The sequence below is a fragment of the Corythoichthys intestinalis genome, chromosome 13 (genome assembly GCF_030265065.1).
Source record: "Corythoichthys intestinalis isolate RoL2023-P3 chromosome 13, ASM3026506v1, whole genome shotgun sequence".
Taxonomy (NCBI): Eukaryota; Metazoa; Chordata; class Actinopteri; order Syngnathiformes; family Syngnathidae; genus Corythoichthys; species Corythoichthys intestinalis.
Genome location: NC_080407.1, coordinates 21,540,741 through 21,564,308, shown reverse-complemented (window position 1 = coordinate 21,564,308; position 23,568 = coordinate 21,540,741). Strand labels below are relative to the sequence as shown.

Genomic DNA, 23,568 nt, shown 5'->3' with positions numbered 1-23,568 from the left:
TAAAACTTCAAGTCTCTCCGTCTATCTTCTCTGTTATTGCAACTGACCGCCACACACGACTTCACCATTTTGAGTATTAATGTTGACGAGCAGTAAAACGTGCAATAATAGGAGGAATTTACGAAGCGCTAATGCATTTATATGACGAGTATCCGGACAACATGGCGCGGGGGCGGGGCTGTGACGTCACGTGAGTAGGGTCTATAGGAGAAAATGATAACGCTACAGTCACACTGTTGATTTTTTCCCCCTATCATGTCAAAATATAGATTAAGTTGTATAAGAGAGACATTTTTATCTTGAAAGAGAAGCTGTAATGTGGGCTGTTTTTGGTTTTTACGTTTAAACTAGGCGGGTTTTTCGGTGTGATTGGGCTGGAGGCTGTCTTTCCCATCATGCAATCCTGGTCGGAATTTCGGAAATGAAAAAGATATAGACTGACAAAGGTGGAACGTTGTTCTCCTCGGATTTTTTTTTCGTCTTGTCTTTTCTCTATTTCAGCCACTTAACTAAACCGAAGCCTCGACGACGTGTCCAGCACGAGCTACATCACGGACTCAAACATCAGTCATCTTCAAGTCTCGGCAGTCGCTGTTATGCGGCCTACATTAGCCTAGCCTAGCCTAGCCTAGCTGGCCTCTGTCGGTAAACAATCTGCACTATACCGGCCGCTAACAAAGTTACGAGGCACGTCGTCAAGCGTTCAGAAATCAAGTGAGGAAAATGTCCGCGAGGATCACACCGGCTGCAGTAAAGTTCCAGGAGGAACTTTGCGGAGTAAAAGAGGAGCCTCCACGTCAGCAACACTCGAATGTGTGCAAAATAATGCCCGCAAAGGTTGTTCTTCACAGACTAGAAGGTTGGTTCACTTTCGATGATGCGTATACTGTACATGACAGATCGTGGTTATGATTCATTTTTAATCTTAAAAAGTAGTGCTGTTAAGGGATTCGAATTTTTCATTCCCATTAAACCACTTATAGCCGTTAATGGTGAAAAAATCGTGTAGTGTCACCCCGAACCATTTTTAACATTGGTTTTTCTGTATATATGTAATATCAATCAGTTAATATAAATCCCTAGAAATACATATGTTATCAATAAAACATTACAGAACAGCCTGAAAGATGTAAATAGAATATTAATAGCATACTCAAAATTACGTATAAATATAATGACGATGTCCCGATCGCATATTTTTGCAGCCGAGTCTGAGTCCGTGTCACCCGATTTTGAGGATCTGCCGATAGCGATTCCTGATCCGATACCGAAAAAGGTTTAAACATATTACCGTCCCACCAAGCCTCCTTCATAATGTGAATAACTTTCCAACAAGAATAACATAGACAAAAGCATGTCTTTATTAAATGCTTCATTGAGTGAGCGCACTCAAATCCACTCATGCTGAGATGTTCACTCTGCTGAGAACAGCCTCTCATAAGTCAATAAAGATTTATGTTTGCATTGATCATTTAGCCTATCAATTAATTAGGTTCATATTGGTGAGAAATGTAACCCTGACCCCCGTACACCCAATCTGTTTGATCTTATTCATGTCCCATCCCCTGTTATACCATTCCTATCAATGTACAGACCAAACCGACGCCCTTGTAATGGACCCGTTTCAAGGAGTAGGAGGAAATTCTAATTACCGTGTAAAGAGTTTTACTGGTTTCGGTGAGAAGGTTAATAGTTTATTTCACTACATTTCCACTAGGGGTGCAACGGTTCAGTTAGCCCACGGTTCGGTTTGAACCTCGGTTTTGGGATCACGGTTTCGGTTCGGTTTCGGTTTGCGTTTTGTATTAAGAAGAAGAAAAAAAATTAAGTCTGACGTTCCAAAAGACTGCCTTTATTTTGCTTTTAAGAAAATGAAATAAACACTTAAAATGTAAACATTTTTAACTGTTAAAATGTCTCTTAGCTCTTTGGCTAGTGTAGAGACTGACTACTGAAATACACACTCAGTGGTAAAGATAACTTCAAAAGAGCAATTGCACTTTTGCTTGAACTACTGAGGGAACTGACTGAATATAAACGACAGTTCAGGGGAAACAAACAATAACAAAAATAAAACGACCAGCAACAGCAACAAATAAATAAAAATACTGACCGTTTTCAAGTACCAAATACTTCTGTACAGTAAAGTCAAAAGTGCAACATCAGTTACAGTTACTGTTAATAGATAATAGCTATTATTTAGATTATTATTATTTCTTTTTTTCAAGTTTGAGATTCTTAGGCAAAAACACAAGCCTGTCAACATTCTCTGGAGCAAGGCGAGAGCGGCATGCACTGACAATGCCCCCTGCAGTGGAGAACACGCCTTAGAACAACTTTTGCCAAATAGGGGAACTTGCCCTCTTCCTTCTCCCACCATTTAAAAGGAGTGCCATCCACATCGAGACAGTCCTATGAAATGTACAGCGTGACATCCTCCTCAACTTGCAAGTGAAGGGGACTGACCTGTGCCTGCTGTGTTATATTTTCCTCTCCTTCCGCATTGCAGTCCACGGGGAAACCAAAATGTTGCCACACTGCAGATTTAAAAGAAGCCGGTGTTTCCTCAAAATTCGGTCCCTCCACTCCTCCGCTCGCCATAGCTTTTTCTGTTTTTTCTCTTGTTTCACTTTCACTTTGCTCGTAAGTGAGAGAGGGCCTTACTTAGCTCTTATAACACAGTTGCTTGACAGCGATTGGACATTTACTCGCGGGGCGGGAATTTCTCCACAGCTGCGCTTCACTGTGCTTCTGTGTACACAGGCACACAGAGCTAGAACAATTCATTCCACAGAGCGTTCGGAATAAATTAATTTCAAAACCGAAAAGGCGCGGTTCATAAAGGCGTATTGAACCGTACAGGGCGAACGGTACGGTTCGGCTTTGAACCGCAAACCGTTGCACTGCTAATTTCCACACAAACGCACATCGAGGTACCATTTAGCTTAGCAAGGAGAGGTATGAGAGTCATTTATCGAGTGTCACAGACCTCGCGAATATTGAAAAAAGTAGCGCATTTATCAAGGTTTTCGTCAGCCGTGATTGTGTATGTCCGTCAGCCGAAACAGCCTGATAGCACAGATTTAAGTACGCCTGCCCCTCTGTTATCGAATTCGTTGTTGACGTTAGCGCGGCGGCGCGCCGAAATTAGAGCAAGGCTCTATTTTGGGCCCCGTCTCTCGGCGCAATGTCATTCAAAAAAGACGGCCGTCCACTGCTCACTTTCGCCGAAAAGTCCGATCCAAAATACTGTAATGCCCCGGATGGGGGGGAAAAAGGACAAAAGTCTGTATTGGCTTGCCCGCTTTATCGTGGCAACAATAATAAAGAATAACAATAACAAAATAACAGCCGGCTGCTGCGACATATGACCGCTATCTCTCGCTATCTCGCCCGTTCTCCTCCTCGCTTCCTTCTACGTCACAGCTCCCAGTCTGATCGTCTCTTAAGGGGGCCGCGCTTAGTTACGGACATTACAATACACAATGAACAGGTTGCCGCTGAACCCTTCACACTAGTCTGCCACTAGTTTGAAACGGCCTTAAAAAAACATCTCTTTGCAAGGCGTGGCGGCTTTTATTTTGGTGTGGCAGGGCGCCACAATCTTTTATCTGTAGGGGAAACCATGCTTTAGAATGCCTTGATGCAGTGACGTGCGGTCAGGTGAGGCAGAGCCTCACCTGTCATCATGACAAAAAAATAATTATAGCATCAAATTTATATTAATATTTGTCCATTGCTCTTTATGTATGACTCATTTCAAACATTTTTTATAGTCAAAATCGCTGAATTTTCCCATTTCCTGTTCAAATAACGAAATGAAACGAGAGGTGCGGCAGCAACGAGTAAAGCCTCACCTCTGATTGTGCAATCCATAACAAACTGGGTTGATACATGGAATTGGAGCGTGCTGGTTGCCGTACATCTGCATGTCGCCATTATAATGTTTCCAGATACGTTTATTTGACCTGATTTTCCACAGTCTGGCTAATGTCTTTAACCCTTAAAGTTTAATTTTTGTTAGTGACATATTTAGTTTTGCTGATGGGAAATAAAACCGCAGTGAAAAGGCACAGCTTGCGGCAGATAGTACTCTGCCGCACTGAAAGGGGGCGTACGTGAAACTGGACTTTCCGTCAAAAGTGGACGCGATTAACAACACCGGAGCTAAAAGGTTTGCTTCAAACTACGGGACAGAAGATAACTCGCGCTTTTCAAACGGACTGGTACACCCGAAAAGACTGGCCATGTGGCTGTCCTTCGAAAAAATAGGCTTTGCTGCTTTCCCTGCCTTTTTTTCCTCAACTTGTACCAATGTCTGGACTAACACGAGATATTGTGACATTAAAAAACTACCACGAAGCCTCAGCAAACATGAGAGCTCGACCACTCACATTCAAAGCCTGATTGCTTTAAAAACTTTTGGAAGCTCAAGGATCGATTTGGCTTTGACGAACAGCGGAAGCTCAACGGTAGCATCCAGAAAGCTAAGGTAAAGAGTTTGAAATACCTCATTAATGCAACCTGCATCCTAGCTAAACGGGAGTTAACATTTCGTGGTAACGATGAGCGTGTAAGCTCTTCTAAACGTGGCATATATGTAGAACGATTACATGGTTTTGCTAAGAAAGATGAAAGGTTAGCTAGACATTTGGACACATCCACTGTGTGTTCTGGCTTGTCAAATAGAACACAGCGATCTAATTGAAGCAATCCTCTCCATTGAGGTGGAGAGATTTTTTTAAGTAAAGGAAAATAAGGAGGACTTTTACAAAAAGGGCGTAGGTTTGCATAGGGACGGTAGGGACATAACACTACCAACTTTTCAGGATGCTAAAATTGTCCCCACCAACGTTTAAGCAACCTTACCTTTTTTGCATGATATAATGTTCAGTTATATAGAGAATTTAGATCTTTCAATAGTTCCACATGTTGTAAGGATAGAATTGACCCTACCATTACTAAGTAAATTATTTTCATTATGTTAATGCTAATAAAAACCAGACATTTATTCAGGAAGTTTTCAAAATGTTTTAGTATTTTTTGAAAACAAAGGTTTGAATCGAACAGTGTATCATCTGAACCAATGCACATAAAAGTTATTATCAGTAGATAAGGATTTATTTTGCATTGATCATTTTGCCTATTAATTAACTAGGTTCATATAGACCCTACTCACGTGACGTCACAGCCACGCCCCCGTGCCATGTTGTCCGGATACTAGTCATGTTAATGCATTAGCGCTTCGTAAATTCCTCCTATTATGGCGTGTTTTTCTGCTCGTTAACATTAATAATCAAAATGGTGAAGTCGTGTGTGGCGGTCGGTTGCAAAAACAGAGAAGATAGACGGAGAGACTTGAATTTTTACCGTATTCCGAGAGACCCGAAAAGGAGACCGCGATTGACTGCTGCAATTCGACGAGAAAACTGGGCTCCAAACGACTACCACAGATTATGTAGTAGTCATTTTATATCTGGTAAGATGCATTTAATATATATTTAGAGGGTTTTGGGCTGACAACCACAATTAAGATCATTGCTAGGCTAATCGCCGACAACATACACGTATGTATGTAGTGAGTGCTATCGCTAAACCATATAAACATTAAAAGCCCATTGACAAATGACATGAAATACATTAGACTTGACAGTGGATGTTAGCAAGAACAAAAGATTTTGAATTGAACATTTCGTAACTCACCTTCCGAGCACAAGATTCCTGCCGAATTTTCGTGTACGAGGACGTGTTTCACCCAACCAGCAACGTAGCATTTATAAGCCTCCAAGCTCTTAAAGTTTTTCAAACTTTCGTGAGAATAGGCTGATTTTGTGTGGACAAGATAGTTGTAAATATCAGGATATCAGATGACAGGCGAAGCCAGCGGGTCGAAAAACATCGATTTAGGCATCAAATACGGATCTGGCGAATGGATAAACTTAAGCTTTTCCACGTAACGCCTTTTATGCAACGGATCCAATGAGTTTACAGCGTCAGATAACACCAGGGCTTCCATGAATTGCTCTATAACTTGCTCGACTAATTGAAAACAATGAGAATAGGTCTGAAAAAGAGGTACAATATGGCGGCCGGAAACAGCGACACGCCCATTTTGTGACGTAGGTGAGTAGGGTCTATACATGAGAAATGTGGCCCTTTGCCCCCTTCATCCAATCTGTTTGGTCTTATTAATGTCCCGTCCCCAGCAAAAAGTGTACCTACATGCAGGTTACGCTGTTATATCGTCCCTACGAATGTTGAGACCAAACCTATGCTCTTCCAAAGTAACGGCGGTTTTTGTGGTGAAGGACAGGTGCAAGACCACAAACAGTTTTCATTTCAATCTTATAAAAAAAAAAATTTTTTTAAAGAGCTTAGACTAAGAAAAATACAATAGAATATTTAAAAACTAAATTTTGGCCTTAAATAAAATATTCTTTGTTTTTCTTTTCACACTTTTTGTTTAGCAATCTGTAATAAATTGATTAAAGTATCATAATTACAAGTTTTAAAAACAACTGAATATTTCATTAAAGGTCAGAATTGAATTCTGTGGTTTTGTACACCACTCTTTACTCTCATTTATGTTGCATGAATTATCGCAAATGCATGTTATTTTCTTACTTTTACGTATCGATAATATGTACCGTGTGTGCGTGTTTTGTGAAGAATGCTGATGAGATATGAAATAACCAGTAGCCAATTGAATAAGCTACCCTTTTTGGTTTTATATTTGGAAATCTGACACTAAAGGAGTCAGTGCCTCACCAACCATGAACCTCACCGCACGTCACTGCCTTGATGAAACATTGTACAGGTGGTCGTACTTGCAGACCTCTTTGATGATTTCGGGCTGAACCGGTGTTGTTCTGGAAACAACAGTTAAGCGGACCACTCACAGTCAATTTGCGTCACGTCAAAGTCAGGATTTTGTGGAGGTAAACGTCAGACTACGGCGGAGGGTCAAAAAGGGCTGGCTTGACAGCGTAGGTCCGCCACACAAGCATAAACCAGCCTGAAGCAAATATCAAGTCCCAAAATGTCAGGTGAGTAAGGTGACTATTGACTCAATTGTCTGGCAAATACTATACTTTTCAAATTGAATGTTTAAAGAAACAAAATGTATGACTAGTGCCTTCACGCAGCACTCCATTTATGGCTTTTGTTCTGTCTTTACAGTTTTTTTTTTTTTTTTTTTCCCCCGACCGTCCCTTACTAATTTTAATGTGATCTACAACACTTTAATTAAATTATTCTCATGTAACAATCTATATATTTACTAGGCCTGAACGATATTGAAAAAAAACTATGGTTGCGATTCTACGGGGGTTTGCGATAAATTGCGATATTATACTGCGATATAAAAAAAATATATATACATACATATTTCTTTTAAGAAATTTTCACTAGACTACTTGAATGGCTGTTTGGAAATACTTTGGATGACACACCGTGACCACAGTGTATTCATATAATACCATTTAATTTGTGAATGATGAAGATTGCTGCATGAAGGGATCCAGGAAGCCATGTCTGAACAAAATAGATGATTTATTGAACACTTTATTTTACACTTCAACAGCAGCAAATACATTAAATGACAAATAAAAGAGCAGGTGCATTCGTCCCCTGAGTTGTTCACAAAATATAACAATAAATATAAACTTCTGTAAAATAACAACAAAGTTGTAAACATATTTGAACAAAAATATTAAATATGACAAATAAAAGAGCAGGCACAATAGTCCCGAGTTGTTCCCAAACTATAACAATAAAAACCTCAGTAAAACAACAACAAAGTTGTTAAACATATTTGAATTTAAATATTAAATCTGACAAATAAAAGTGCAAGTGCATTAGTCCCCTGAGTTGTATACACAAAATATAGCAATATAAAACTGCAAAATAGCAACAAAAATTTTAAATATAAAAAAAAATATGTTGTGCTGTGCTGTGCCTTTGAGTTATTTGAAAAATACAATTTACAATAAATTTAAATATAAAAGAAACAAACTGAATTGAACTTGTAAAAATTTGAACTGAATAACGAAATAGCTGTGATGAATAACAGAACCATTTTAACTCCCAAATTTCCTGCCTTTCTGATAGCTGTCAAAGGAATATAAAGAAGAAAATACATTCCTGCAGCTGTGTTATGTATTTGTCTGCATATCGGCCACCTTCCTTGCTCAGCAATTCTCAACTGGGTTTCATAGGTTTTTGGGCAAGACTACTGGTTTAACCACCATTGCGGGCTTGAGACAAGAACGTTGGCACGTAACAATGTTCCCACTTGTACTAAAAAGCTTCTCTGATGGGGAGCCCATACCAGGAATGCATAGATACTTTTGTTTCAAATGGTCCAACATGTTCGACATATTACTTCTTGTTAAGGCAACCACGGAGAGGCACTGTCGACAGGGCTGTTTTTTGTTCCTTATCCTCTTGTCGATAGCCAAAATACTTCCAAATTTCGGATGTTGACATTCTTTTCGTCCTCCCTCCGCTCTGCTGTTTGGCCCCTCCTCCCTCCACTGCACTGTTGCAGGGGGAGGGGCCTTTGACTGCTTAGCTGGAGGGAAAGAGCCGTACAGCCACTCTCCTTCCCCAAAACAAAATTTTGTGGATTCAAAAAAAAAAAAAGAAAACTATCGCACGTCCTTGTTATGGGACAATTGCGCATGTGCACATCGCGATGGTGATATTTTAACGATATATCGTTCAGGCTTAATATTTACCAATCGAAAATGGAGAGACGACCTTTCAGTAACATCCGACTAGGATGGAATATTAGGAAGGATTATTTCTGAAACAGTAGATATTTTGGGGACAGAACATGGCAAATAAAGAAATAAAACTTGGCTCATGTGTGATAATGGTCTTGGTCTTGCAGATGTCAGGCAAGTGCATCATCCTGAACGCCAGGAGTGTGCGCGCATGAAAGAAGAAGAGGAGGAAGAGTCGCCATATGTGAAGAACGTGGAGGAAGAATTGGTCCACATTAAAGAGGAGTATTTCATTAGAGTTGAGAACCCCCACTTTGAGGAGCAGCAGCAACGTTATTCCCTCAAAAAGGAGGACGACGACCAGCCATATGTTAAAGTGGAGGTGGTGGACATCCCCAAGTGGACCGATGAGACCTTGAAGGGTGAAGATGGAGATCCGAGTGAGGCCAGCAGAGGGGCGGAGCTTCTGAGTGGCAGCAGTTCAAAAGAAGGATTCCAAGCAGACAACCTCATCGCTCGACCATCAGAAAGTGACGACTTCACATCACGCTCGCTGTTCTGTGAGTATCATGTTATTCAAATTGAGGGGAATGCGGGTCTCTTTCTGAAGAACTGTCATTTTGTGGCATTCGGTCAATCCATTTAGTCTTTATGCGATAGTGTGTCCAGTCCGTGTTGTTTGACTATATTACTTACTCATTATGACGTCGGCACATCAGGGCGAGTTTAAGGTGCAATGCATGTGTGTCTAAACTCATGAAATGGAAGCGCGTATAGACCCTACTCACATGACGTCGCAACCACGCCCCCGCGCCATATTGTCCGTCAACTCGTCACTGTTGATGCATTACCGCTACGTAAATTCCTCCTATTATGGCGTGTTTTTCTGCTCGTTAACGTTAATAATCAAAATGGTGAAGGCGTGTGTGGCGGTGGTTGCAATAACAGAGAAGATAGACGGATAGACTAGAAGTTCTACCGGATTCCGAGAGACCCGGAGAGGAGAGCGAGATGGGCTGCTGCAATTCGACGAGAAATTTGGGCTCCAAACGATTACCACAGATTATGTAGTAGTCATTTTATATCTGGTAAGATGCATTTAATATATATTTAGAGGGTTTTGGGCTGACAACCACAATTAAGATCATTGCTAGGCTAATCGCCGACAACATACACTCAGACGTTGTGAATGAACTACCTGAAAATATATAATTATAAGGGGATAATAAGACAGTTGTCATACAATTAATTTACAATTTCACTATTGAGGTCAAAAGCCAAAAAATAAATTCAACTAGGGACAATCTGGAGTAGTGCTATCGCACTTCATATTTATTACATATTATATATGTATATAGTGAGAGTGCTATCGCTAAACCATATAAACATTAAAAGCCCTAGCTCCATTGACAAATGACATGAAATACGTTAGACTTGACAGTGGATGTTAGCAAGAACAAAAGATTTTGAATTGAAAATTTTGTAACTCACCTTCCCGAGCACAAGATAGATTCCTGCCGAATTTTCGTGGACGAGGACCTGTTTTACCCAACCAGCAACGAAGTATTTATAAGCCTCCAAGCTCTTAAAGTTTTTCAGACTTTGGTGAGAATAGGCTGATTTTGTGTAGACAAGATAGTTGTAAATATCAGGGTAGCAGATGTCAGGCAGAGCGGCGAAGACAGCGGTTCGAAAAACATCGATTTAGGCATCAAATATGGATCTGGCGAATGGATAAACTGAAGCTTTTCCACATAACGCCTTTTATGCAACGCATCCAATGAGTTTACAGCGTCAGATAACACCGGGGCTTCCATGAATTGCTCTATAAATTGCACGACTAATTGAAACCATTGAGAATAGGGCTAAAAAATGACGGTCAATATGGCGGCCGGATACAGCGACACGTCATTTTGTGACGTAGGTGAGTAGGGTCTATAGAGTGACCATCTACAGAACATGCATGTGTGAAAGACGAGCACGTGGCGGAAAACACTCAGGTGGCTTGAAGTTCCATTCTGAGACCCCCAATTTCGCCAAATTTAAAAAAAAGTCAACATGCATGTGTGATACATCATTGGAAAGTTTAAAATAACAAAGTTTTGGACACCCAGACTGGTACATATTAAATAACACTTCAAATTAGATTTTGCAGCTGAAAACTTATTGGGATGATGCCAACGTCTTCATCTTTGCCGTATGCATTGACACTTCTTGAGGTAACGCACGGCACCATTGTCATCATGGACCTTCTGGACCTTCTGGTGGAGTGTGGGAAAACACGTAGACAAAAATGGAAATTTCCTAAAAAATACAATGATTACCAGCTGTAAATCGAGACAGGCTTTCGAGCTGCCGGATTTAGATTACCCGGACCTATTGAATTACCTGATAAACATGAGGAGTACTTGCACCCACCAAACTTTAAAAGCCTTCAAATGCCTTGAGGGCTAGAAATACTTCGTAGCAGGATTTGTCAAGGAGCTTTGATTGGCGAAAAACACGTCAGATGTTTACGTTGCCGTCAGTAAGGTGAGTACATTTTTCATGCACATTGCTCACAAGTACAGTAGATTAATTTCAAGCAGTTAAATACTTACAGAGTGGCCGTAGCCCAGGTTTGGATGGTTTTCCGTCTGAGTTCGATAAAATGTTCTGGTAGCCATTAGCTCCATATTTGTTGGGAGGTGTTTACCGAGGCTTTTTAGCTTGGCGCTCTCCCTCAAGCGCTAGATCAGGCATGTATCTCCGATTCTCAAGAAGCCCATTAAAATGCAGCTCTTATCGGGTTTTCTATGTTGTGTACAACCACTCAACCGAAGCTCGGTCAGAGGCCTTTTCGGCCTTAGATGCTGAGAAGGCCTTTGACTGAGTGGAATGGGATTTTTATTTTTTGTTTGGGAAAATTTGGGTTTGGAATGAAATTTGCATCTTGGATTAGGTTTCTGTACTCGTCTTCACAAGCGTTAGTTAAAACTAATTATACTAATTCCGAATATTTTCACTTATTTCGATCGACCAGGCAGGGCTGTCCCTTAAGCTTACTGTTTTTTGCGGTGGCCATAGAACCACTATCAGCTGCACTGAAATGTCACCCTTAACTATGTTGTATATTGCGACATGGTGTGGAGCTGAAAGTTGGACTTTATGCTGACGATCACCTGTTATTTTTGTCAGACTTATCTCGTTCCATTCCTGCGGCAATTACTGTTTTAAGTGATTTTAGTAAAATCTCATGGTATAAACTAGGCCTGAACGATATTGGAAAAAACTATTGTTGCGATTTTTTTTAGGTTTGCAATATATTGCGATATTATATTGCGATATTAAAAAAATAAAGATCTATCTTTTTTAAAGAAATTTTCACTAAATGACTTGAATAGCTGTTTGGAAATACTTTACATAACACACCGTGACCACAGTGTATTCATATAATACCGTTTAATTTGTGAATGATGAAGATTTCTGTATGAAGGTATCCAGGAAGTCATGTCTGCACAAAATAGATCATTTATTGAATACAATATTTTACACTTCAACAGCAGCAAATAAATTAAATGATAAATAAAAGAGCAGGTGCATTAGTCCCCTAAGTTTTTGACAAAATTTAACAATAAATAAAAACTTCTGTAAAATAACAACAAAGTTGTCAACATATTTGAACAAAAATATTAAATATGACAAATAAAAAAGTTGTTCACAAACTATAACAATAAATAAAAACCTCAGTAAAACAACAAAGTTGTCAACATATTTGAACAAAAATATTAAATATGACAAAAGAGTTCACAAACTATAACAATACATAAAAACCTCAGTTAAACAACAAAGTTGTCAACATATTTGAACTTAAATATTAAATCTGACTAATAAAAGTGCAAGTGCATTAGTCCCCTGAGTTGTTTACACAAAATATAACAATATAAAACTGCAAAACGGCAACAAAGTTGTAAAAATATTTCAACAAAAATATTAAGTATCAAAACTTTATGTGCAGCTGTACTATATATAGTTATTTGAAAAATACGGTTTACAATAAATTTAAATATAAAAGAAACAAACTCAATTGAACTTGTAAATAATTGAACTGAATAACTGCAAATAACTGTGATGAATAACAGAACCATTTTAACTCCCAAATTTCCTGCCTTCCTGATAGCATGAATAAAAAGAAGAAAAGACATTCCTTCAGCTGTGTTATGTATTTGTCTGCATATCGTCCACCTTCCTTGCTCAGCAATTCTCAACTGGGTCTCATAGGTTTTTGGCCAAGACTATTAGTTTATCCACTATAGCAGGCTTGAGACAAGAACGTTGGCACTTAACAATGTTCCCACCTGTGCTAAAAAGCCTCTGATGGGGAGCTCGTAGCAGGAATGCATAGATACCTGCGTTTTAAATGGTCCCACATGTTTGACAGATTACTTCTTGTTGAGGCAACCATGGCGAGGCACTGTCGACAGGGCTGTTTTTTGTCCCTTATAGTCTTGTTCTTGCCAAAATACTTCCAAAACTCCTTTTGGATACAGTCTTCCTTGCTCCTCCAACGTGTTGATTGCTTGCTTTCACTTTGAGAACGGGCCCTCCTCCCTCCGCTCTGCTGTTCGGCCCCTCCTCCCTCCACTCCGCTGTTGCAGGGGGAGGGGGAGGAGCCGATGACTTGCTGGAGAGAAAGAGAAGCTGTGCGCTTTTTTCCCCCTCCCCTTCCTCAAAACAAACGTTTGTGGATTAAAAAAAATGAAATTAAAAAACTATCGCACGTCCTTGCGATGGGACTATTGCACATGTGCACATCGCGATGGCGATGTTTAAACGATATATCGTTCAGGCCTAGTATAAACTGAATCTGGGAAAGAGTGAAATATTTCCTGTAAATCAGCTAGCCAAGGTATATCCATTAGAAACATTGCCATTTAAAGTATCTAAATCAGGTTTTGCTTATCTTGGAGTTTATGTGGCGGACACATTGAGCAATCTTCGTAAGATGAATTTTAAATCGCTGTCCGCACAGCTCAAACAAGACTTCGAAAGGTGGTCCTTGCTCAAGCTCTGTGTTCCAGCTCGGACATTCTTCCTCGATTTCTTTATTTGTTCCAGTGTATGCCTCCGTGAAGTTGGCCCCCCATCAGACGCAAATTTATATAAAAATTATGTCAATCGTTTGTGCTATGATTGTGCTGGTTTGTGCTGCAAAAAGTTTCGTTTGTGCCATCATCGTTTTGCAGTTATTAAACATTGTTTTTTAGGTCATCCAGAGTTCACCCAGCCCCCCATCTGTGGCGGAATGGAACCCCGGTGGTGTCATTTGATTCTGCCTCGTTAGTGCTGGATTGTGCTGCAAAAAGTTTTGTTTGAACTGCTACGGTTTCACGGAGGTCCAGTGTATTCCGATTTTTCTTCCTCTTTCCTTTTTCGAATTGGTGGACATCCTTATTAGGGATTTTATATGGAATAAAAAAAAAACCCAGGTTGCGCTATCAGACACTCCAAAGACCCAAAGAACTAGGTAGAATGGCTCTTCCAAATATTTTATACTATTATTGGGCAGCTAATATTAAGAACTTGATGTATTGGCGCTGCTCTGAGAGTACTGATAGCACCCCATTGTGGCTTGATGTTGAAGCCAATTCAGTTAAACCGGTGATACTGAAATCCCTATTGTTTTCACCGCTCTTGTCATCTACCGGTCAATATTCACAAAATTTTGTTGTATTCTCCTGTCTCATAATTTGGAACCAATTTAGAGCATATTTTGGTCTACAGGCGCCTTCCACTCAGGCTCTAATTTCACCTAATCATGCTTTTCCCCCTTCTCTACTGGATAACACTTTTACTATGTGGTCTAGGCTTGGCATAGAAACATTCAAGGACTTATATCTGAATTGAACATTTGCTTCCTTTCAACAGCTATCTGAAAAGTTTTCATTACCTACCTGCCATTTTTTCAAATATCTTCAAATTCGCAGTTATGTTCGCTCACTTTGGCCAAGTTTCCCGACACTCCCTGCGGCCTCTGTCTTAGATACTTTTTTAAAACCTTTGCCTTCACTAAAGGGTGCAATAACGACAGTATATTCAAATATTTACAAAATCGGCTCAGACTCCACTTTAAATGCCCTTAAGGCGGTATGGGAGTCGGGTTTGGAAATAAATCCTGTGTAGGACACAGGATTTCTCAATTTGTGCTAAACCCAGTTTTACTCAGTGCAGGATTCTACACAGAGCACCTTATACCAAAGCTAGGCTGGCCAAACTATTTGATGCAGTCTCCTCCACTTGTGATCGATGTAAGCAGGCTCCGGCCAATTATGTACACGTTTTGGTTATGTAATTCTCTAACTGCATTTTGGTCTGACATTTTTGCTGTCCTATCAAAAATCATTGCTCCAAATGCCTTGAGTGTTCTATTTAGTATGGTTCCAGCAGCAAGTTTTCTACCCTCTCAGAAAGGGGACCTTATAGCATTTGCAACCTTGCTGGCTAGGAGGCCAATTCTTTTAAGATGGAAGTCTCCAAGCCCATTGGATCAGAGAGATGTTATATTTTCTCAGACTTGGAAAAAATTAGAATGACACTCTGTGGATTGGCAGAGTCCTTTAAGGACGTCTGGAACCCTTTTTTGTGATGTTAGAAGCACAGAATGCCGTCTTTGTGTAGATGTTTGAACTTTGCCTGGGATATCACCAAATATATATGTATTAGTTTTTCTTGATCAGAGCCCTTTTCCCTTCTAAAGGGTAAACAATAACCATAGTTTGTTTTGGAGATATGTGTCGTGGGTAGTAGGGGGGGTTGAGGGTGTTTTTTCTTGGGGTTTTGTTTTGTTTTGTTTTGTTTGTTTGTTTAGTTTTTATGTTTGCAAGAGGGAAAAGGCTCAATTGTCGCCTCATTATGTCATGAGACTCTTGTGACCATCAAACAAAGTCTACCAAAAAAAAAAAAAACTTCGTGCACAACTATCAAATGTCACACATTGTGAACATATGACGGGTACGATGGCACATTTTCATGTCGTTGTCATATCGTTAGATGTAAATTGGTCATCTTTTCATCACGTTCGTTAACGAAATTTTTTCGTTGTCCTCATTGTTGACGAAAACAACACTGCTTGATACCTGAAAATACTTCCAAACCGCGGTCATGTTGGCTGTGAGCCAGGTATTTTTGCAAGACTGCGTCAGCCAGCATTTTCCTTCTCGCTGTGTTTTAATAACATCATCACAAGAGGACTAAGGTTCTTCACACAATTCAATGGTAAATTTTTGGTCTTCAAAACATTTTTGACCGAAATTGCATTCTCGAAATTGCCATTTTTGGCCGATAGCCTTCGGCGCTGAATTTTCGGTCTCATCTCCATGTTAAAAAATGTCTCTTGTGCCTCAAAATTAAATGACGTGTATTTTTTCACTTTTAGTTTTTGATAAATAATTTTTGAAACCCCACAATGCATTGAATCCACGCAACGTGAACCGCGAAGTCGTCAGGGATCACTTACTCGTACTCGTCTTCTCCAAGTTTTGCACAAATTAAAAGTTCGGCCGATGAGACCGTGGTGGTCCATAAAATATATCAGTGGTTTTCTTGTGTCATGCAGGTTTCAGAAGATTTCTTGGTGCTGAGCCAGAATCTCCTGGTGTAAAAGAGGATGTTGAGCTCCCCCAAATCAAAGAGGAGGAGCCAGAGCCCTGTCAACAGAAGGAGAGAGAAGAGCAACTTCCACTCAAAAAGGAGGAGGAGGAGCTGCCATATGGTAAAAAGGAGGAAGACGAGCAGCATATCACCAGTTCTACTGGTGAGCCCTTGAAGAGTGAAGATGGTCTGAGTGAGGCCAGCAGAGCGGCGGAGCCTCCAAGCAGGGGGAGTAGCATCAGCTCAACAGCAGGATTGCAAGCAGACATTTACATTGCTCCATCGGACAGAGACGCCACGTCACACTCAACTTCCAATGATGGTGGTCATAAGACATGTGGTGATGACAAACTCTGCAAATGCTCTCAGTGTGGGAAAACCAAGAGCAACTTAAATCAACACACAAGAACCCTGACTGCCGAAAAACGTTTTTCCTGCTCAGTTTGTGGTCAAAAATTCACTCAGAAGAGCCACTTAGACAGACACACAAGAACCCACACTGGTAAAAAACCTTTTTCCTGCTCAATATGTGGAAAAAGTTTTGTTCAGAAGGGAGACTTAACAAAACACACAAGAACCCACACTGGCGAAAAACCTTTTTCCTGCTCAGTTTGTAGTCAAAGATTTGCTCAAAAGCAAAACTTACTAAGTCACGAAAGAACCCACACTGGTGAGAAACCTTTTTCCTGCTCAGTTTGTGGTCAAAGATTCGCTCGGAAGAATAACTTAGAATGTCACGAAACAACCCACACTGGTGAAAAACCTTTTTCCTGCTCAGTTTGTGGTCAAAGATTCGCTCGGAAGGAAAAGTTAGAAAGGCACGAAAGAACCCACACTGGTGAAAAACCTTTTTCCTGCTCAGTTTGTGGTCAAAGATTCGCTCGGAAGGAAAATGTACTAAGTCACGAAAGAACCCACACCGGTGAAAAACCTTTTTCCTGCTCAGTTTGTGGTCAAAGATTCGCTCGGAAGGAAAAGTTAGAAAGGCACGAAAGAACCCACACTGGTGAAAAACCTTTTTCCTGCTCAGTTTGTGGTCAAAGATTCGCTCGGAAGGAAAACTTACTAAGTCACGAAAGAACCCACACTGCCGGAAAACCTTTTTCCTGCTCCGTGTGTGGTCAAAGATTCACTCAAAAATTTAGCTTGAAAATACACATAAGAATCCACACTGGAGAAAAACCTTTTTTCTGCTCAGATTGTGGAAAGAGATTTGTCCATAAGGGAGACTTAACAAAACACACAAGAACCCACACTGGAGAAAAACCTTTTTCCTGCTCAGATTGTGGAAAGAGATTTGCCCATACGGGAGTCTTAACAAAACACACAAGAACCCACACTGGCGAAAAACCTTTTTCCTGCTCAGTTTGTGGTCAAAGATTTGCTCATAAGCAGCACTTAAAAAACCACACAAGAACCCACACTGGTGAAAAACCTTTTTCCTGTTCAGTTTGTGGTCAAAGATTCGCTCGGAAGGACATCTTACAAATTCATGAAAGAACCCACACTGGTGAAAAACCTTTTTCCTGCTCCGTTTGTGGTCAAAGATTCACTCGAAAAATTGGCTTGAAAATACATTCAAGAATTCACACTGATGAAAAACCTTTTTCCTGCTCAGTTTGTGGGAAACGATTTGTTCAGGTGGGAGACTTGACAAGACACACAGGAACCCACACTGGCGAAAAACCTTTTTCCTGCTCAGTTTGTGGTCAAGGATTCGTTCGGAAGGATTGGATTAAGAAACACTTTTGTTTTGGTGTGACAAGCTGTGGCCAATGAATGTTTTACCTGTCATACAGGCTGGCTTCATCAGATTTTGCATGGAGGACAATTGTATTCTGTAGAGCAGGGTTCACTAAATCCGGACCTCAGTGCCACTTTTCGTGTGGTGTTTTCCATGTCTCTCTCCCCTAACACACCTGAATCAAATGATTATGTCATCAGCAACCTCTACAGAAGCCTGATAATGATCCTGATTATTTTGATTCAGGTGTGTTGGAGGAGGGAGACATGGAAAACACGACAGGAAAAGTGGCACCGAGGTCCGGATTTAGTGAACCGTGCTGTAGAGCTTCCTCAAATCCTGTTGAGGCTTGACACTTTTGGTGCCTTACATGTGCTTTGTCTAATCCTTGTATGATGTGCATCCACACTATTGCCAAAAGTATTGGCTCACCCGATTTAACTCTCAAGCGCCATTATATATATACAAATCAAATACTCTCCCTCTTTCAAACTACACTTTTCACAGATATTTGAAACCGTCGACACCAAATTAAAAAAATTCAAAAGTTATTCTAAAACGCAGCCTCACGAGATGCTTTCATTATTGTTGACTTTAGTGAATTAATAATTAATTGTTATTATTGATTAATTGCTAATTGCAGCTGTTGTCCACCTTTCAGACACAATAACATCATACAAATGGGTAGTAGTGGCACATATGCTCCTTGGGATCAGAGGTGGGAGTCTTTGGGCACCTAACGATTCAATTCCGATTCAGAGGCTCCGATTCAATTATAATTCGATTAATGATACCCCCACAACCCGCTTTTAAAGTTTTGTACATTACTTCCAAAATTGTTTAAAAAAATTTCTCTGGCTAAACCAAACTACTATTTCAGTATCAAGTTAATGGTTAAAAACAACAAATAAAATAATCAAGTCCCAATTCTGTATCAGCAGCTTTAAACTACGTTAAATTAATTTGTTGTCAATCAACCGTTAGTTGTTAAAATTTCTCCCGTTATTCCATAATTTCCCTTCTTTCTACTTTCGACGCGTCAAAGTTTTAATACTGTTTCATCATTTAAAGATAGATACAAGTCAAGATTTTGCAGATTTAGGAGTATTTTAGAAAAAAAGTTAATTAGGTTCACTACAACAGAGACAACCGATCGCTTGTGAGAGGGCAGGTTTGCTGGAGGTCTCTTTTGATGGGCAAAATAAAAAAAAAACGCTTTGAACGCTTTGATGTCGCAACTGGTACCATCCGAGTGAGATAAGTCCGATTTCCCACCTTCCTCGAATGCAGCCTGGTTACGGGTGGCCGAAGCAGTCCTCTCTATTGTGGTCCAATTACACATCTAAAAAAAATAGTCCTGCAGAAATAAATGAATGACGGCAGTTTGGTGTAACATTGTTTTGACCCCATTTGTACTTTGAACAATGATCTGAATTTTGAATTTATTTGACTTTGTTACATCTGTTAATATCATGTTTTATTGGCATGCTACGAAGGGACCATTGACTCGCGCTAGCTTAGCCACTCCGGAGCCCCGAAATGATCAAAACACATACAAACTACACGGAATTTGTTGAAATCAACTGCAAAGACTAATTAAACCCGCGCTATGAATGGCCGAGTCAAAGCCCAGAACTTAATCCCACTGAGATGCTGTGGGGTGACTTGAAACGGGCTGTACATGCAAGAAACCCCTCAAACATCTCACAGTTGAAAGTATTCCGTGTTGAGGAGTGGGCAAACTTTCTTCAGACCGATGTCAGTTAAATGGCTACAAAAAGCATCTCACTGAAGTTATTTCAGCCAAAAGGTAGGTATTAGGTACTAGGTATTAGTTAGTTGGGTGTCTTTTTTCCTCAGTTAGAATATGCATTTTTCATGATATATTTGGTCTCATGAGTAAAACAATGTTTCTTACATATCCAAGAGATCCATATCAAGCTGTGAACTTGTATATGCACCTAAGAGAGGCCATATGTGCAACACTGTAAATCACAGGTATTAATTTTTTATTGGGGGCCTGAAGGTTGAGCTGTTGGTGGGAGGATCGGCTTGCTTTTGCTAAATGGTTGAAAATACATATTTTGTTTTTAGTTTAAATCCAAACAATAACTAAACTAAAATGCATTTACTTTCTGCTTGAGCTATGAAATAAAATACATTATGGAAAATAAACTTGTGTTACATTACATATTAACTTGATTAAAAGCTTAAACATAATCGGTTCATTGTTACAATTCATCAAATGCTGGAAATGACAAAAGAACTTTTTTGATGGGCAGCAGCCATGTTAATTTAAATGGTTGGATTAATCAATAGACTGTATGTAAAAACTGTATTTTTCTTCATATGCAACTTTTTTTTTTTTTTTTTTTTTGCTTAAATAATAAATAAATGCTTTTCCACGGGAAGTGAATTAATCCACACCTTCTAAAGCAACAATTGGATGTTGGACTATTTCTGCAGATATACTGTAATCTCTAGAGGTTTTATGAACCTACATGCAATGAGAGATCTCCATTATCATGTGATTAGATATATTCAGGGGTGAAAGTGGGCCAGAACGGTCAGGAACGCAGTTCCGGTATAAGATTCAGGGCCGGAATGCTGTTCGGGTACACAGTTCTTTGATTCGCAAAATATGACGGCAACTGTCAAAACGCTATGTTAAAAGGGGAAAAAAATGCTAAGCTGCCACACATGCATTTCATCTCCAAGAAGAAAACCATCGACCAACATCAGATTTACATACACAAGTGTTAACAACAAGCATTCTAAAATGCTTCTGTAGCGTAATCCATTTCCACCGATATTTATTATGTAGTTTATTCCACGAACGGCATGGAGGTTTCCCCAGCTGCTGCAGTTATCTGAGTCTGACGATGATGAGTCACGTCAACGTGCGAATGCATGCAGCAAAGAGATACGCCTGGACTCATTTATCCGTTCAATTGGCTGACATACTGACATCTGATCAGCAGAGATAGTTAGCTCCGATTGGTTCAAATGTGCATGTTTTCTGGAACAGCGAAAAAAAAATAAAAAAATAAAATGTTTGTTGAATAGATGCGACAAAAAAAGGACAATGCAACAGAAATGGATCCAATTTTTAAGCGCAGGGAAAGAGTTGAGGCTTATTTATCATATTTAGTTTTATTTGCGCTGATGGGGAGGTTCATGTTCATATCTTAGCTGTCAATGTGCACTTTGGACTTAAATTTGTTCATTTATGTTTGGCTACCTATTCATTTCCTTATGATTTAAAAAAGTCTATGTTTGTGCGATCTTCAAAATATATTCCATTTCACTCTGCATAATATAAGTCATTTGTACTTATTTTTCTGAATGTGTGTTACTTATATCTTCATTTTTAAAAAACAACAAAAAGTAAATGTTTACATTGACTTCAAATTTAATATACATCCTATATTCTTAAATCGTTAAAATTGAGATTTGGCATTTAGTATGTGAGGAAATGGGAAAATAAAAAGTACAATTTGAATGAAAATCAGTTTTTCTACGTGCAATAGAAATAACTGTGCCAAAACAGTTTTCTTTGCATTTCAGTATTTTTAGGAGGTTTGACCCCCACCACCCGAAAAATGAAAATAGATAAATAAATAAACAAAATTTCGGCTCTGTGGCGACCTTTACGTCGGGGAGTTCCGGCAAGAAATTCAAGCCACTTTCACCCCTGGATATATTCCAAAACATTTTTTTTCCCCACAGAGGATCGGAATCAAGTGAAAAAGATGACACTCTCAAAATGCATATGTATTACTAATTACTCCTCAATTTGGTCAACAGGTGGTGTCTTTGTTAAGAGTTAGGCTTTAATACAACAAATATAAAAATTTATAATACAAAGAGTCTTACAAATTTCAATTTGATCTACAGAAACGACTATAAGTCCAAGTATGTGTGTTGAAAAAGCCTTTATTGTGAGCATTTCCTAGAAATAGAAAACATGTTTCAAACAAGGAGACTCTTTTCTGCTACCAATGCAAATTTTCAGAACTATTCTCAATACAACAGATTAACAATTAGTCCAGTGACGACATAGCAATACTAACCGTGGGTCCACCCAAAAAAGGCAACTATCCCAAAAAATAACAATAAAAAAGGATGAGAGGCGTTTAGTTTCAAAGCACAATAACCAGAAAAATACCTTTTTTTTCCTAAGTAGAATAACTAGGTTGCCTCGGTACCCGTCCACATTTTGTGTGTAATTACACTTTTCAAATGCAATTGGCATCATTATTTCAGACATCCAACAAAAAAGGGGGGGGGGGGGTAAATTTACTGGATAGTTTGAAGTCTTCTAGGACCCCATGATACAGAGATAAAAAGTCACCACATTACTCCTGCATGAAACCTAAACATTCCTTAAAAAAAAAAAAAAAAAAAAAAAAAAAAAAAGCATAATTTTAAGGAGCGCAAACTCCATGAATTATGCATAATATTTAGTAACAAAAACTTTCCCGCTTTCCTGTTTCAAAATACAAAATGTCAGTGTAACAAGAGGTCTTGTCTTGATCATTCTTAAGAGAGTGGTGCGCGTGGGGATTAGCAGTCTTTTTTTCTTTCTTATTTTTCCGTTGTTGACATTTCTTTAATGTGACAATGAGGTAAGAATGCAGGCTTTGTAAATTCGAGGGGGGGTGATGACACCAAAATGAAAAGTCCTCATCATCACGTTCCTCAATTGTGCCCTGAAAGCACTTCTCGACAACTTCTCTATGAGAGGAAGGTAGTTAAGAAATGATGACATTAGAGCATCCACATCAACTGAGTCAATGCAATGGATGCAAGCTAAGATGAAAGCCCTTGAGCGCCTCACTGGAATGACACCATGATCTAACAATCCTTTCATCCGGATCCGCACTATTGCTTGCCATTCAGCCTCACAGAAATTTGACCTCAACCTTGGAACTCACTGTTTTCCCTTCACAGTGTTCAAGAAACTCTTCCCAAAATGCAGTGTAAATCTCTCTTGACACTCCGGCATCATCACCTGCGCTTTCAATGACTAAATTAAATGTTAGATTGAACTTCATTATGCTACTGCCCACAAACACAGACAACAGATCATCACCAACCTTAATCCTACAAATGGATGCGTGTCGTGTGCGCTTTGGTTTTCCTTGGTTGTCAGGTGAGGTTGACAGAGACAGCTAGGTGTCTAAATCTAAAGGCAAATCTTGTGAAAGATTCAGCCCACTCTCCTGTAAGAAAAAAACATTCAGGCCGAAATTTGTATAATCAATTAAACTGATGTAATATGTTTACCACACTAGTGTGAAGCCCTATAGAATACACCCCTACAATTACAGTGAAATAATACATTTTGCAGTGTGAATTTCAGAGTACATGTGTTAATCAAAATATTGGAATGTCATGAAACATTTCATGTCACTGATCCCATTCAAAAACTGAAACTTTTGTATTATATTCATTTATTACACAGAG

At 39.4% G+C, this 23,568-nt stretch overlaps 1 protein-coding gene across 2 annotated transcripts; it reads left to right on the top strand.

The window, feature by feature from the left end:
- Positions 1-307: 307 nt before the first annotated feature.
- Positions 308-22,359, top strand: LOC130928021 (oocyte zinc finger protein XlCOF6-like). 2 transcript variants are annotated; one of them, XM_057854197.1, is made up of 3 exons: positions 308-859; positions 8,894-9,286; positions 16,321-22,359. In XM_057854197.1, exons 1-3 carry the CDS (start codon positions 724-726, stop codon positions 18,132-18,134), a joined length of 2,343 nt encoding a protein of 780 aa, XP_057710180.1. In that variant the 5' UTR covers positions 308-723; the 3' UTR covers positions 18,135-22,359. The 2 variants fall into 2 exon arrangements, with proteins under 2 accessions (XP_057710180.1, XP_057710181.1); XM_057854198.1 differs by lacking the exon at positions 308-859 and adding an exon at positions 6,823-7,046.
- The last annotated feature ends 1,209 nt before the right edge of the window (positions 22,360-23,568 follow it).